The sequence below is a fragment of the Brassica rapa genome, chromosome A06, assembly GCF_000309985.2.
Source record: "Brassica rapa cultivar Chiifu-401-42 chromosome A06, CAAS_Brap_v3.01, whole genome shotgun sequence".
NCBI lineage: Eukaryota > Viridiplantae > Streptophyta > Magnoliopsida > Brassicales > Brassicaceae > Brassica > Brassica rapa.
Window position 1 is genome coordinate 25,716,187 of NC_024800.2, and position 15,874 is coordinate 25,732,060.

The 15,874-nt window shown below is 38.6% G+C and overlaps 5 protein-coding genes across 5 annotated transcripts; 3 read left to right on the top strand and 2 right to left on the bottom strand.

The window, feature by feature from the left end:
- The first annotated feature begins 56 nt into the window (after positions 1–56).
- On the top strand, positions 57–2,681 carry LOC117125963. The gene is made up of 6 exons (XM_033273009.1): positions 57–794; positions 872–1,285; positions 1,423–1,506; positions 1,587–1,691; positions 1,773–1,871; positions 1,953–2,681. The coding sequence occupies exons 1-6, from the start codon at positions 216–218 to the stop codon at positions 2,427–2,429; spliced, it is 1,758 nt and encodes a 585-aa protein (XP_033128900.1). The 5' UTR covers positions 57–215; the 3' UTR covers positions 2,430–2,681.
- LOC117126154 lies at positions 2,477–5,460 on the top strand. The gene is made up of 6 exons (XM_033273579.1): positions 2,477–2,533; positions 2,604–2,684; positions 2,759–2,815; positions 2,907–3,124; positions 3,211–3,292; positions 3,426–5,460. Exons 1-6 carry the CDS (start codon positions 2,477–2,479, stop codon positions 3,906–3,908), a joined length of 978 nt encoding a protein of 325 aa, XP_033129470.1. The 3' UTR covers positions 3,909–5,460.
- Positions 5,461–7,267: 1,807 nt separating this feature from the next.
- LOC117126155 lies at positions 7,268–8,929 on the bottom strand. The gene has a single exon (XM_033273580.1). It carries the CDS (start codon positions 8,927–8,929, stop codon positions 7,268–7,270), a length of 1,662 nt encoding a protein of 553 aa, XP_033129471.1.
- A 153-nt stretch (positions 8,930–9,082) lies between these two features.
- Positions 9,083–10,282, bottom strand: LOC117125967. Its single transcript, XM_033273030.1, has 2 exons — positions 9,429–10,282; positions 9,083–9,334 (listed from the first exon to the last, which is right to left on the bottom strand). Exons 1-2 carry the CDS (start codon positions 9,588–9,590, stop codon positions 9,158–9,160), a joined length of 339 nt encoding a protein of 112 aa, XP_033128921.1. The 5' UTR covers positions 9,591–10,282; the 3' UTR covers positions 9,083–9,157.
- A 280-nt stretch (positions 10,283–10,562) lies between these two features.
- Positions 10,563–15,308, top strand: LOC103875345 (serine/threonine-protein kinase prpf4B). Its single transcript, XM_033273005.1, is given in 12 exon segments — positions 10,563–10,979; positions 11,306–12,156; positions 12,158–12,393; positions 12,546–12,760; positions 12,889–12,957; positions 13,187–13,271; positions 13,420–13,576; positions 13,686–13,977; positions 14,057–14,171; positions 14,283–14,446; positions 14,614–14,688; positions 14,764–15,308. Coding segments are annotated over 12 exon segments (2,802 nt in total). The 5' UTR covers positions 10,563–10,625; the 3' UTR covers positions 14,953–15,308.
- Positions 15,309–15,874: the final 566 nt, after the last annotated feature.

Consider the following 15,874-nt stretch of genomic DNA (forward strand, 5'->3'; position numbering starts at 1 on the left):
TAAACCAACACTCGATAGTTGCTTATTAAAACTGTTAAAGGAAATTCTAGGGAAATGATGAGTTCAACAGAATAAGAGGGACGTTTTTGGGACCGGTGATCAAGCTTGGAGAGAGGTCTTTGAAATTATCAGCTAAGATAGTGCACGCAGTTCTCACCAAAAGCATCAAGACAGTGAAGAGACACGAAGCATGGTTCCATTTTGGTGCTCAGCCAATGAGGTTCTCTATAAGAGAATTCCACATGGTGACTGGTTTGAAATGTAGTGGTGAAGCAAGAGAACCACGAGAGGGAACCGAGAAATTTAAGTGGGACTTCCTAAAAGGGCGTACTCATACAGTAAAGGACGTGGAGAAGCAGCTCAGAAACACAAGAGAAGATGCTTCTGATGAGAGATTCTGCCTTGCAATGCTCCTCCTGATTGAGAGCATACTACTACAGAAGAGCCTTCTCGACGGTGGCACAACTTTTACTTTGGATTATGTGAAAATAGCGCAGGATATGGATGTCTTGATGACATACCCATGGGGGAGAACAGCTTATAATTTGCTGTTAAAATCACTTCAGAGAGCTGTCGACAAAAGCCTCGACAAAAACAATTATGATTTGCAAGGGTTCCCTATGGCATTTCTTATATGGATACTTGAGTCAGTACCTTTGCTACAGTATGCATTCAGTCAAGTTGTTCCTATTCTGAGCGTTCAACCGTCTACCCCAATATTTTTGTGTGAGAAGTACCTTCAAATAGCTTCTCCACAGCTGATAGATGTTCTCCTAATTGAAATCAAAGATCATGTAAGTTTTTACATTATTTTTTTCTTGTTTTGCCTTATGATTCTCCATTTAAAAGCTAATTATTTTTATGGTTTCAGCTTAAGGTCACATGCATCCTACCTCCTATTTCTAATGATCCAGAAGCTGATGTTTGCATGGAAGACGAAGCTAATAAAGATCTGGATGACATGGCCGATTTATCCAAGAGAGGTTATAAGTTTAAAATTAGAGATTGGCGAAACATGTCAGTAGACCTATACGGTGCTAATGAAGAAATAAGAAGAGCATCTTTACTGTTTGGGAATGGAGGGATGAGTCAAGCTTCTACTTCGTATCAGGAGGAGTCTTTGGAATCAAAGATCAACAGAATCAGCGAGATGGTGGGAGATAATTTAAGGATCATGAACGATCGTTTGTGTTTGATTGAAAAAGACAGGAAACAGATTAAAGAACGTGTGACAAAACTAGAGAAACTACAAAGAGTTACTTCATATGGAACTCCAAACAATGAGGTAACTTTTTTTTCGGAAATTAAAATTAATGTTTATCTAGTTCTTGATTCAGTTTTTTTTTTTGAGTTGTCAAGTAATTTTGGAAGATGTTATACATATTTAGGATTGCCTTCCTAATTTTTGTTGTACTTGCACAGACTGACACAACTCCATTTCATGAGACGGCTTCCAGACAAGGTGAAGCCAATGCAGATCAAGCAGATGAACAACTTAACAATGAGGCAAGTATAATTTTGAAAACTGTTGGTATTTATAAAATTATGAATTTGGTACGTGTTCATAATCCCATTCCTGACTTCAGGATACACGAGAGCCTATGAATGAGATCACGAAAGAGACACCTGGTTCTCCAATAGCTCAACAGAATATTGAGACTCCAGTCCTTACTCCAATTCAGACGCAGCAGGTACCTTCTTTAAAAAATTGGACTTTTCAAGTAATTTTTGGAAGCCCTTGTACGTGTTCATTCAACCATTCCTGAATTCAGGAGACTCACGAGCTTATGAATGAGATCATTTCACCAAACATTTCCGACACACAGCCAAATACCCGAGCTCGCAGAAATCTTTTAACAGAGCAAAATAAGGTATTACTTTCATTAAAACCTTTAATAAATATACAGCAACTATCAAAATGACTGGATATCCTTGAATCTAAACCATCACAGGATGTAGAAAACAGAGTTCAAAATCCCTTTGAGATCGGAGCAAATGTGGAGATTTCAATCCAAGATGACAATACTTGTCATAAATGGTATCCAGGAAATGTGTTGAAAACATATTTGGTTGATGGGGTTGAGACGGTGAAAGTTGAGTACTCCATCCCGTCTCTGGACGAAAAGAAGAGGAAAAGGAGTGTTGAGACACGTGTATCAATTGACAGAATACGTCCTCAACCACCACCTGAGAGAACTGGAGCGAAGAAAAGTTATGAGCTAATGCAGGACGTGGAGGCGTTCGACGATGGTGCCTGGTGCGCTGGAAAAGTTAAAGTCATTTTGTTTGATGGCTCGTGTTTTGTCGCTTTGAACAATTCTAAAAAAGAAATTTACTTCCACCATTCTGAGATTCGAAAACCAAGAAAATGGGTAGATGGTGTTTGGGAGATGACAAAAAAGGTAAAACAAATGCCTTGGATCACTTGAATTGAAAAATAATGTCATTTGTTTAATATCTCGGTATTGATTTTCAGATGGAAGAAGAGCAGACGCAGAGTGTGAATCCAAGTGAAGGAGATGGTGATAAAAAGGTATGAAATATTTATACATCATACTAGGAATTAAGATATAAATGTATCTGAATTTTTGTCATTCAAAAAGGGGAAGGCGAAGGCTGTCGCTTGTAAGAAAAATGAAGCAGCTGGTCCATCAGAAGATGGTGTTGGGAAAATGGCAAAAGAGGTAATAAAAATGAATAAGATCCACTTGAATTGAAGTTCAGGTCAATAGTTTGATATATCGGTTTTGTTTCACAGATGGAAGTAAAGCAGGGTAAGAGTGTGAAACCAAGTCAAGACGATCATGCAAAAAAGGTATAAAAAATATTTTTACTTCATATTAGGAAGGCATTCAAGTATAAAGATAAAAACGATCCTGAATTTTTGTCTTTATTTTTAATTAAAGGGGAAGCCACATGTTGGTAAGAAGAAGAAAGCAAATGCTCAGCCAGTAGATTTGCTTCCTTTTCTACAGCGAGAAGAGAAGAGGCCAATACGACCTAGAAACCCTCCTATACCTGTAACACCTGAGGTAATCCTTCCAATTGATCCATTTGTGACACCTGAATTTCCTCGGTTTTCAAGGCTTGCACACTGGATGGATCTACGGGGCATATATCGTGTGTAAGCAACTTTTTGTCCTCGCATAAATATTCCTAATTTATTTTGTAAAAGTTTCGATTGATACTAGTTAATTTTATCAACTACAGACCGTTTTATATCAATGGAAAAGAAATTGAAAAAGAGTTCTTTCAAAAAATGGACGATGCAGAAAAAAATCTCAACAAAGAGGTAATCAACACTCTGTTCTGTCTTTCTATTTGATTGTGTCATATGTTTAGGAAGAGGTTGAGTTGAGCTATGCTAGATGTCCATGTTATAGCAGTTCTATATGAAGTTTCTAACTATATTGTTACATTGGCAGCACATAAATGTTGCATTTGAAATGCTAAATTGTAAGAGGGTTGAGCAAGGTGCTTGGTTCCGCAACAACAATCTTCCAGCAGCATGCTTTGTACCAGTCAAATTCTTAGAAGTGGTTGGGTACGCTTATGAATCTGTCAGGAAGCCACATAAGAAAAAAAAGTTATTGGAGGGCTGTGTAGGCGAACTTGTGAAAGGTTTAATACATCCAAAGAAGGTATGGCTGGAAGATGTTGATGTTATATATGGTGTCATTGAAGATAAGTTGAGCTGTCACTATATTGGGGTGGAGATACAATTGATGGACAACACAATCACACTCTTCCATTGTGGTCTTCCAAAAGCAAATATCAAACGTGCTCTTAATAAAATCCAAGAACTGGCAGGTAAAAATATTAATTTTATCATTCAGTGTAGAAAAATCAGTTTAATTTATATTGTTACATTGATAATGGATAGGATTGTGAAAGTATGCGTATCCTGAAAAAAGAATTTTAGCTAATTTAGAAAATAAAAGTTTGTCACTTGCTGCTTGTGCTTGTGATGCATTTTTACATATTCATTTTGTTGTCTGTTGGTGATTGATTTATTGTATAATTTTGGGTATTTATGACAGTTTTGATTAGTGCCATAAAGATGGAACTTCTTGGTGAAGAGGTTAATTTCGAAGATATCAGTCCATTTGAAGTTAAGTTTGTAGAAGGGCTTCCAAAGACAAAATTTCCATACAACTGTGGTATTTTTGTTGTGAAGATGCTGGAATGCAGGTCACTGGGATTGAAGAGCATGGCTAATATAAATGATGAAACTGCGATGGACTTACGAAGCAAGCTATGTTGTGAGATCTTCGACCAGTTTATGGATAAAGATTTCCAGGAAGGTCAAAGGAAGTGAAAATGTTCTGTTTTCTGTTTCTGTCATATTTGTTCTGTTTTCTACTCTGTTTTTCTACTTTGATATTAATTATCCCTAACGTTTAAGTTTGAGTTTGTAATGAATTATCCCTAACGTTTTTTTCATTTAGATTGTTATTGAAAATTTTTTAGGATGTATTGATGAATTGTCAAATGCTTATGGTACTTTTAGGATGGGTTTCCAGAAAAAGAGTGAGAAAGCAAAATGCACCAAAGCCTAGCATATTCCTTTAAAGTTTACAAAAAAAATGAAAAAGAAAGTGATCCGATGTTGATTGAACTCGTGAACTCTCGAAAGATGAATCAAAGTGTGCAGCCGCTGTGCCAAGGGTGTTATACTTGCCAAAAGATATAATAAAACGAGAATAACTTTTGAATATTTAAGTAAAAACAGAAAAAAATTTGAGTATACACAACGGGGATCGAACACGCCTTATTGTGTGATAAGGGTACACTAAGAGTAGAAGGGCTTGCCACTAGGCTATGGTGGATATTCGATATTAGAGTAAATGTGAACTTATTTATTCACAGACGATAGATTTATATGATCTGGATATCATTTTAGGTATTCAGGATAGCTTTCCAAAAACAAATTCCTTTAAAGTTTACCAAAAAAAAAATGAAAAAGAATGTGATCTGATGTTGATTGAACTCGTGAACTCTCGATAGATTAATCCAAGTGTGCAGCCGTTGTACCAAGGGTCTTATACTTGCCAAAAGCTACAATAAAACGAAAATAACGTTTGAATATTTAATTAAAAACAAAAAAAAAATGTGAGTATACACAACGGGGATCGAACACGGCTTATTGTGTGATAAGGGTACACTAAGAGTAGAAGGGCTTGCCACTAGGCTACGTTGGATATTCGATAACAGAGTAAATGTGAACTCATTTATTCACAGACGATAGATTTATATAATCTGGATATCATTTTATGTATTCAGGATGGCTTTCCAAAAACAAATAAGCAAATCAGATAACCAAGATATAAGAACACTAGGCCAAACCATTACAAAATAGTGAAAAACATTGAATATCCAAGAGAAACAAAAGTACTTATTCATTTAAAATAAAAAACTGAAATTCAAACATAATGTGGTCCTTAAAAACATAAAAAGAGAAGACGATAACATGAAATTACTCATGACAGATCCAACTTTCGCCAAGTTTATCCCAATCAGGGACTTTGACCTTCACATCAGCAAGCTCCGCTTCCGAGTGCTCTTCTTTGAGTTTCTCCAACTCAGCAGTTAAATCAAATTTTCCATCAGCTTTGATAATATCTTCAAGCAACTCGATTTGGACAGCAATTGAATTTGCTTTGCTGGATGCAAGATTCCAATCATTCTCAGATAGCCTGTATTCGTTGGACAAACGAAGAATAGCCCTGTAATGTTCCACAGTTTCCTTCTTCCCCTTCTTGAAACCTTCAGCAGCATCACATCCGTAAACCTCCTCTATGGGACGCTTCATCATCTTCTTTGAACTTCCTTCCATTGAAACTTTGTCCTGCAACAAAATCGAAACTAAGATGTAACGATAAAATAGAAATAGAAAAAAGTTCATGAATTGAATGGAAAATGAGAAAAATCGAAAACTAACTTGTATTGCAAAAGGATAAATCAGACGAAATGAAGTGAGTGAATAAAAGGTCTGATATCGTCCCTTATATTTATAGAACAAAAAGGAACTCTTCGATTATTGAAGTCAGTTAAAATAAACTCTTGATTATTGTGAAACTCTTCGATTATTGAAGTCAGTTACTGAAATAACCAATCATATAACAGCCAATCTTGACGAAAAGAAACTCTTCGGTTACTGAGTTACATGATGTCGTTTGGAAGAGACTCTTCGATTCCTGAGATATATGTTTGAACAAAAAAAAAAAAAACACCCATTACTCGTAGGAGAGTCGAACCCGGGTCGAGCAAATGTTTCGGTGTCATAGGTTTCGAGGTTTAGCCGCTAGGCTGAGGAGAATCATCTGTTAGTTGCTTCCACATAATTGTATTTAGCCATACAATTGATAGTATAATACATTGGAAAGATCTTTGATAGTTCAGGATGGGCTTCCGATTGCAACAAATGTGATTCCTGAGATATATGTTTGAACAAAAAAAAAAAATCACCCATTACTCGTAGGAGAGTCGAACCCGGGTCGAGCAAATGTTTCGGTGTCATAGGTTTCGAGGTTTAGCCGCTAGGCTGAGGAGAATCATCTGTTAGTTGCTTCCACATAATTGTATTTAGCCATACAATTTATAGTATAATACATTGGAAAGATCTTTGATAGTTCAGGATGGGCTTCCGATTGCAACAAATGTGATTCCTGAGATATATGTTTGAACAAAAAAAAAAAAATCACCCATTACTCGTAGGAGGTCGAACCCGGGTCGAGCAAATGTTTCGGTGTCATAGGTTTCGAGGTTTAGCCGCTAGGCTGAGGAGAATCATCTGTTAGTTGCTTCCACATAATTGTATTTAGCCATACAATTGAACAAAAAAAAAAAACACCCATTACTCGTAGGAGAGTCGAACCCGGGTCGAGCAAATGTTTCGGTGTCATAGGTTTCGAGGTTTAGCCGCTAGGCTGAGGAGAATCATCTGTTAGTTGCTTCCACATAATTGTATTTAACCATACAATTGATAGTATAATACATTGTATATTACAAAAGTTGTATATTACAAAAGTTGGATGGATTCCAGAATAGTTGAATATTACTGTGTTTTTTTCTAGCAAAGAAGTTTAAACTAAAAATTGAAATGAGATCAAAAGATAATGTTGTATATTACAAAAGTTGTAAGAAATCATACTTATTCAGGATAGGGTTCCAAAAGAAAAAATGTATATGGTCTTGTGCATATCATGTAACCATCAAATAGCCAACATCCAAATAATAATCGATAAAAATGTAAAAATGTAGAACTTCATCCTATAGGCCTCTGGCATGTGATCTTGTTGTGCCCTCCTGTGCCACATCTGCTGCACTTGTGGGACTGAGATTTAGATCCAGGAACCCCAAACTCGCCAACGGATCTCTTTCTCTTTGTAGGAGGGCGTCCACTTTTCTTTTTGGTAGCTGGAGGTGGGCAAGACAGTTCATCAATATTCTCTGGATAGGTGGACGTTGACAACTCTCCACCAGGATGTATGCTTTCAGCATAAGCTTTAGCCCACGTTTCTGTCAAGTGAGAAGCATCAACAAAACGGTTTTCATCTCTCTTGATATGCTTAGCAGCAGCGATGGCATGGATGCAGGGGATCTTGTCAATGTCGAAAACATTACATGTGCAATGCCGCTTCTCCAAGTCAACAACAAACTTCATTGTTTCATTCTTCACCTCAAACTCGCTTCGATCAACTTGATACACATTCAACAACATTGCGGCCCCTAACCTAGATACCAATTTCTGAACAACTTTTGGAGTAACCAGGTGCTTATGTTTCGCAGCCGCTTCGCGTCGCTCAAAAAACCAAGTGGTCATCGTCAATCTGATAGTTTCAAGGAGAGAGATAATGGGCAACTCACGAGGCATCTTCAACATAGAATTGAGAGACTCTGCAATGTTGGTAGTCATGATATTATACCTGTTCGCAGGCGCATAGCTTCGTGCCCACTTCCTAAAATCAGACTCTTCCAGATACTTAGCCAATTCAGGACATTTATCCTTTATGTCCTTGAAGATTAACCAGAACTCGTGACACGTATAGGCATCAGCAGCGCTTTCCACCAGAGGTAGCAACCCAGTCTTCGCATATGTAGGAGTGATGTTGCGGAGCAGATGGATCCTGCAAATTCCATGGTGAGATAAGGGATATACATCCTCCAACGCTGAAGAAATGGAGTTAGCCCTGTCTGATACAAAAACAAGATCCGAAGCGTCCGGGATCTTCTGGCTCAAACCTCTAAAGAACCATTTCCAAGAGGCGCCGTTTTCTGCGTCAACCACTGCAAAGGCGAGAGGATATAGATGATAATTCCCATCTTGAGCACAAGCTGCCAATAAAGTCCCATTGAATTTTCCCTTCAGAAATGTACCATCTACTGCAATAACTCTCCTCATCAATGAAAATCCCCTTATCGATGGACCAAAAGCCACAAATGCATACTTGAACTTTCCTGCAGCATCAACATGTTGATAAGTCAAGGAACCAGGGTTTGTTTCTGTGATTTTATACAACCACCTAGACAAATTGTAATAGCTGTCTTCAGGAGTCCCTCTAACCAAAATCTGAGCTTCTTCTCTCACTCTCCAAGCTTGTTTGTAATTGATGTGAACACCATGCAGCATCCTGACCTGTTCAATGATCTGTTTCGGTTTGAGACCTTCCTTTTTTTCTCCATAATTGCTGGAAATCAAAGAACCCAACAACTTTGCAGATGCTTGTCTGTGGTTGGCTTTCCTGTGTGTTGTATCGCATGTATGCTCATGAACATACTTTTTAACAACGAAAAAATCTGAAACAGGTAGCTTGATAGCACGCATCCTCCACGTGCAATTTTCATCAACACAACTCAAAAGCACTCTTGACTTGTTAGAAGAGACAGTCTTGTACTCAAACTTCCACTCTAAAGCCCATTTCTTCATCCTCAACATCAACTCTCTCTTTGTCTTAAAATAGCTATTCACCTTAATATCGCCAGCTACTCTCGTGTTTGGTGAAAGTCCAATATGGACAGGGCTAAAATCCGGAAGAGCATTCAGAGGAACTGTAGAAACACCTTCATATAGAAACTCTGCAAAAGTCAAGTAGTTCTGTAAGGCATAATACTTGATTATGAAGCATATCATGCAAACACAAACAGAAAAAGGGAATTAGGGACAATGTACCTGTTTTTCACTCTGCACAGTAGAAAGAATCACTGGATTGGCATTCAATGGAACAGTAGAAGCAAATGTATCAGAAGCTTGAATGTTACAGCTAGCTGAATCAGTACTAAAATCCGGAAGAGCATTCACAGGAACTGTAGAAACACCTTCAAATAGAAGACTCTGCAAAAGTCAAGTAGTTCTGTAAGGCATAGTACTTGATTATGAAGCATATCATGCAAACACAAACAGAAAAAGGGAATTAAGGACAATGTACCTGTTTTTCACTCTGCACAGTAGAAAGAATCGCTGGATTGGCATTCAATGGAACAGTAGAAGCAACTGTATCAGAAGCTTGAGTGTTACAGCTAGCTGGATCAGTACTAACTTGCATAGAGTCAAGTAGTTCTGTAAGGCATAATAATTGGTTATGAAGCATATCCTGAAAAGTCTAAGTAAGAAAAAAACCTTAACACACAAACGACAGGTTCCATCAAATGCTCTAGTCTTGGAAATGAAAGTTCTGAGCTGACGAGTATTACCTATCGAGAGTGGGGGGAAACTTTCAATAATACATTTCATATCCAATGAAAAACCATAACTCAAACTGATTTCTTCCTCTTTAACACTAAAATCTTCAGAGATAATCTTCATCAAATCTTCATACAGTAGATCTTCTTCTATGGAAATGATTGATGCATTCCTCTTCAAATCAACAAGAAACTCCCACTGGAGAGATTCTTTTGAGATCCATTGTCCACAGATGCACAAAACTTCCATTGTTCTACAAAATCAACTTCAAATCGTCAACAATATATAACAAAACCTAGATAATGTATAACAAAATGAAATGATTCAAACCTTAATCAAATCAGACACACGAGAGAGAGAATGAGATGAATAGACGTAGAAACGACAGATCAATTGAGAAACGACGACGACGACGATAAATAAACGAAGAGACGACGACGACGGATCAACGGAGAGACGACGACGACGACGACGACGACGGAGAGACGACGACGACGACGACGACGGAGAGACGACGACGACGACGACGACGGAGAGACGACGACGACAAGGACGGGGAGACGACGACGAAGAAGCGATGAAACGAGGACGGCGACAAATTGATTTCAAATTTGTTTTTTAAATTAGTTAAAGAAGGGGGCATAAGGGTAAATTGCCCCTTTAATGAAACCTATTTTTGTGATTTCTAATCCTGAGTGCTAGTTTGGGAAGGAAAACTTGATTTAGTGTTCTTTGTGTCATTTTCTCAATAAACTTTGTAGTTTACGGTTTAAAAATCTTAAAAAAAAAGAAAAGAATACGCGTATTAGCGTATACAGTATATATACATATATGTATTGCTTATTCGCGAGTCGCGAAAACATACCGAGCGAGAAAGAAAGAAAGAGGTGAAAAACAAACAAACCCAATTCTCTTGAGCCCCAACCCTAATTTCGACGATCTCATGACGAATGACAATCAGATCGAATCTCTCCACCGCAAGCACCACCGTTCCTCCTCATCCTCCGACGAAGCCGATAAATCATCTAAGCGCCACAAGCACCGTCACCACAAGCACCACCACAAGCGCCACCACCGACACCGCCGTGATAAGAAGCGCGAAGATGAGCTTCCATCGGGTGAAGATGAGGCTGAGCTGATGGATGTTACTACGATTGGAGTCAGTAACGGCGGTGGTGGGGATGACGTCGAGGAAGGGGAGATTCTAGATGAAGAAGGGGTCGCCAATGTTAAGACGGTAGATTCTGATGGCGAGTCGGGCGAAATCAAATCCGATCAGATTCAAGACATTCATCTGGTCTGTTCTAATCGCCCTCTTTTACTTGTCTTTTGCTTATAGATTCTGCTTGGATGCTGGGATTATAGGGGTTTGATTGAAACTATAGATTGTGATTTATAACTCAGTATCCAAACAGCTTTAAGCTGAAATTATGATAAAAGCTTTGGTCTTTGAGAGTTTTTTATTTAGATAACCTGAGTGTTTCAATGCATATGTAAGAAAGCAGTTGCCATAGGCGTTCAATGGAGACTGATGGGCTTTCCCTTGATTTGTAAGAACTGGTTTCGCGATTATGTTGTTGCTTCTTTATCATTTTTTTTAATGTGTTCTCATGCGTTTTGTAGCCTGTCGATGGGGTTTCTGGAAATGCCGGGACTTCTAATGGTGTTCTGACTCGTGAATCTAAAAGGGAGGACAAGAAAGAATCTGGGGGTCCTTCGGAGAGAGTTGGTAAAAGAAGTTATGATAATGGCAGGAGTTCGTTTTCTTCGGAGAACTCTGAAGAGAAGTATAAGAGTAGTAACCGGTCTCTTACGGAGAGCCGGCAGTATAACGAAGTCCGTGCGCGGAGTAGATCTAAGTCAAGGGTTGTTGCGGAGGATGAGTTTTCGGTCAGAGGAAGACATCGCGACTCTAGTAGGGAGTATCGTCATGACAGAGTTGACTCAAGGAGGAGCGAGGGACGTGGGCGATATGAAGGATATGACAGGGAATATACTCGAGAAGACGTGGAAAGAGAAAGAAGTAAGGAGAGGGATATGGACAGGGAAGGAAGCATTCGAGATAGGGATTCAGAAGGAAGTAAACGGAGAGAGAGGGATATTGATCGGAGGAGGGAAAGAGAACGAGAAGAAAGGAGGGAGATAGAGGCTGACCGTGAAAGGCGGAAAGATAAGGAACGGGAGCGCAGCATTGATAGGGATAGGAGAAGGGAGAGGGAAGGACGAGATAGAGACAATGAAAGAGGTGGGAGCGTCGATAGGGAAAGGAGAAGGGAGAGGGAAGGAGATTATTTACGAGACAGAGACAATAGAAGGGGTAGGAGTAGAGACAGAACCAGATATGATAGCCGAGAGAGGATGAGAGAAAAGGAAAGGGAGAGTGACAAAGATAGAGAAATCCAGGCTGATAAGGAGAAGTATAAAAGTGTTGAAGTGGACAACGGTGAAAGGTATTCTTTCACTAACCCTATTCCTTACTTATAAATGTTCTGTTACATACGATACACCTTTACTATTTTGTTGGGTGCTTAAATATTTTACTATTAGGTCGAAAAATGAGAATGATCAAGATGATAATGACAAAGAATTTATATGGAAATCTCCGGAAGAAATAGAAGAAGAAGAATTAAATAGAATCAGGGAGAGCATAGAGAAATTTAAAAAGAAGTCCGAGCAGCAAAGTGAACTTATTTCGCAGGATAAGGGGAAAGGTAATTTTTTCAGACTTCCGCTCAATTTGGTATGCGTGAATGGCTCTTTTACTGAAAGCTGTAATTAGTTCGTGGTAGATTTGGTTGATTGGTTTCACTTGCACTTGTACAAACTTCTTGTAGTCTCACTGAGTGTTTTGTTTCTGTGCCAGATGTCGTTCAAGAAAACAGTGCTCCGGATTCGGCTTCTTTTGCAGTTGTTACAGCTGCTAATGCTGGTGCAGCCAAAGCTAACTCGGACTTTGACCCTGTTGTTGGTGATGTTGCTAAAACCTCATTAACAGCTGGTGGGCCACCTACTGTGTTTGGAATTTCAAACTCGGAGAAGACTCAAGCTCCAGCAGGGCTTGGCGAAGGTAGCCCAAAGGTGGGTTAGCAGAGGATTTCTTATTTTTTTATTTGGCTTAAGTGTTGTGTGTGGTTGTGAGTAATATTTGGGTTTACACTATCATTTTGTATATATGTGGTGATGTTTCTCGATCTTATTTTTTTCAGAGTGAAAGATCAGCTGACATGTTTCATGATGATATATTTGGAGAGTCCCCAGCTGCTAATCAAAAAGTGGTATGTAAGCTCAATTACTTGGCAATTTTACGTCTTTTGACCTTACCTTATTCTAACAGATCACTAAACTTCTGATGTTATCATCTGGCAATTCTCCTATTGTCATGGATCTGATCTACTAGTCAGATCTTCATCAAACCTTTTGATTCGTGTTTAAGAGAAATGTTTGTTTGTTGTGTGATGGTTTTATTATTTTCTTCTCGCCTTATATAAAGCTTTCTTCTTATAGGGTCACATGCGAGGGAAAGGTGATGGTGTTCCAATGGTAAGGAGCGGGCTTCATGACAATTGGGATGATGCGGAGGGTTATTACAGTAAGTTTGCTCTCTTTCTAATTTGTTAAACCAGTTTATATTGTAGTTTTTGACCACTTCTTACACTTCATGTTATTCTCATCTTTTCAATTCGTATAAGCCCTTCTGTGAATTTCATCTTTAAAATAGTGTCTTATCTCCTGTTTAGGCTATCAGTTCGGCGAGCTAATTGACGGCAGATATGAAGTCATTGCTACTCATGGAAAAGGCGTTTTCTCTACTGTCGTTCGTGCGAAAGATTTAAGAGCTGGACCAGCTGAACCTGACGAAGTTGCTATAAAAATTATTCGTAACAACGAGACGATGTAAGTGGTGCATTCTATAGGCGCTGACTAAGTCGTTGAATTCATATGCAATATCTGCTTTATGATCTTTATGCTTTTGTGACTCATTGCTTTATCACATTTCGTGTAGGCATAAAGCTGGCCAGACTGAGGTTCAGATATTGAAGAAGCTGGCTGGTGCTGACCGAGATGACAAGCGGCACTGTGTTCGTTTGCTTTCAAGTTTCAAGTACCGGAATCACCTTTGCTTGGTGTTTGAGTCGCTCCATTTAAATCTTCGAGAGCTCTTGAAGAAGTTTGGCCGTAACATTGGCCTCAAACTGTCTGCTGTTAGGTCGTATTCAAAGCAGCTTTTCATTGCCCTTAAACATCTGAAGAATTGTGGGGTTCTTCACTGCGATATAAAACCTGACAACATGCTGGTCAGTTATATGTTTCTGTGATTGTCTCATACTTGATCCATGAGCTTTCTTACAGTTGACAATTGCTCTGTTTGTCTAGGTGAATGAGAACAAAACCGTGTTGAAGCTTTGCGACTTTGGTAATGCAATGTTTGCTGGAAAAAACGAAGTCACGCCATATCTCGTTAGTCGCTTTTACAGATCCCCTGAAATCAGTAAGTTCTATCTGCCTTGAGAATCATCATATTTTGGATTGTTAGCGAAGATTTGATTTGAACAATTTCCAAAGAATATGTAATTGAAGCTTCTATTTTATTCCATGACAGTTCTGGGGCTGGCTTATGACCATCCGCTTGATATATGGTCGGTTGGCTGCTGTCTATATGAGCTTTATTGCGGGAAAGTTCTTTTCCCTGGCGCCACAAATAATGATATGTTACGCCTTCATATGGAACTGAAAGGCCTTTTCCCCAAAAAGATGCTTCGTAAGGTAAGCGTTAAAGTAGATTTGATATAAAAATACGCCTTCTCAGATGACTGCTTTCCTTAACGAACTTGAACGAAGAACATAACATGTAAAGTAGAGCTCTAATTTGTATATTTAAGAGAAGCAGTTCTTCTATGCTTTTACTTATGTTTGTGCTTTCGGTTTATCAGGGAGCATTTATTGATCAGCACTTTGATCACGACTTGAACTTTTACGCTACAGAGGAGGACACTGTTAGTGGGAAGGTAACAATCCAGTCCTTATGTTTTCTCTGGGATTTTGCAGTTTGAGAGTAATTTTTTTTATCTTTTCCTTTTCAGATGATGAAGAGAATGATTTTAAATGTAAAGCCAAAAGATTTTGGTTCAATTATAAAGGGTTACCCTGGTGAGGATCCCAAGATGTTAGCTCATTTCAGGGATCTCTTAGACAAGATGTTCATCCTTGATCCAGAGAAGAGACTGACTGTGTCACAGGCATTAGCTCACCCATTTATCACTGGCAAGTGAAACCATGTTGCCGTTTTCTCTTTATCTCTGTTATATCAAGAAATGCTGTTGTCCTAGATATTTTTGTACATTGCACATCTTAATTTTAATTTGAGGTTCTAATCTTTGAACTGCTTCCATCTTCCTTGTGCTGCGTGAGAGCGTTGGTTACAATATCGGCATGGGTGATGCTGTTTGGGTGGAGTTCTCACCACTGCAATTCCCAGTGGGAATTTACTGGTTTTATTGTAAGACAACCTGCTAATGGCGCTTTCTTTCTTTATATTACTGTGTAATCTCATTGCCGACTTTACTCATTGTAGAAGTCTATGTTTGGAAACATTCCATCTGAATAAGGAGAGGGTCATTCTGAATCATATTTTAATTATTTGAAAACTCTGTGAATATCATTTGTGATAGTGAATTGCTTCATTTCTCTCTTTTCGTCTTCTTGAGGGGCCTGATGTGTTTTTCTCCAGGACAACTACCATCGGCTTAGAGAACAGTCCTAAAGTCTGTCAATGCTTTAAAGGCACACAGGAGAAGGTACAATGGTTGTTTATTGGGAGTAGTGTGAACCTTTTGCATCTGCATTGGTCTATTAGTTTGAACTTGGATGAAATTCTGTTGCTTGAATTGGTCTTTGTGTTTTGCCCCCCCCACCCCCACTTTAATTTTTAAAACTGTAATTTGGCTGCGGTTCTTGTTGTGATGGTTTAAGTTTAACCTGAACCTCTTCCTTTTTCTTTCTTATTTAGTTATTCCCTTTCAATATGCATTAAACACATTTTGTTCTTATAGTTTTCATTTTTTTGTTCTTCTAGTGTTTTTGTGTGTTTTCATATTATCTGATAAATTGTATTATTGTCATGACGGAGGTTTCGCTTGGAGGAGAGAGCCGCACAAGAGAATAAAGTATTAAGGTATTGCGATTAGTATCTCC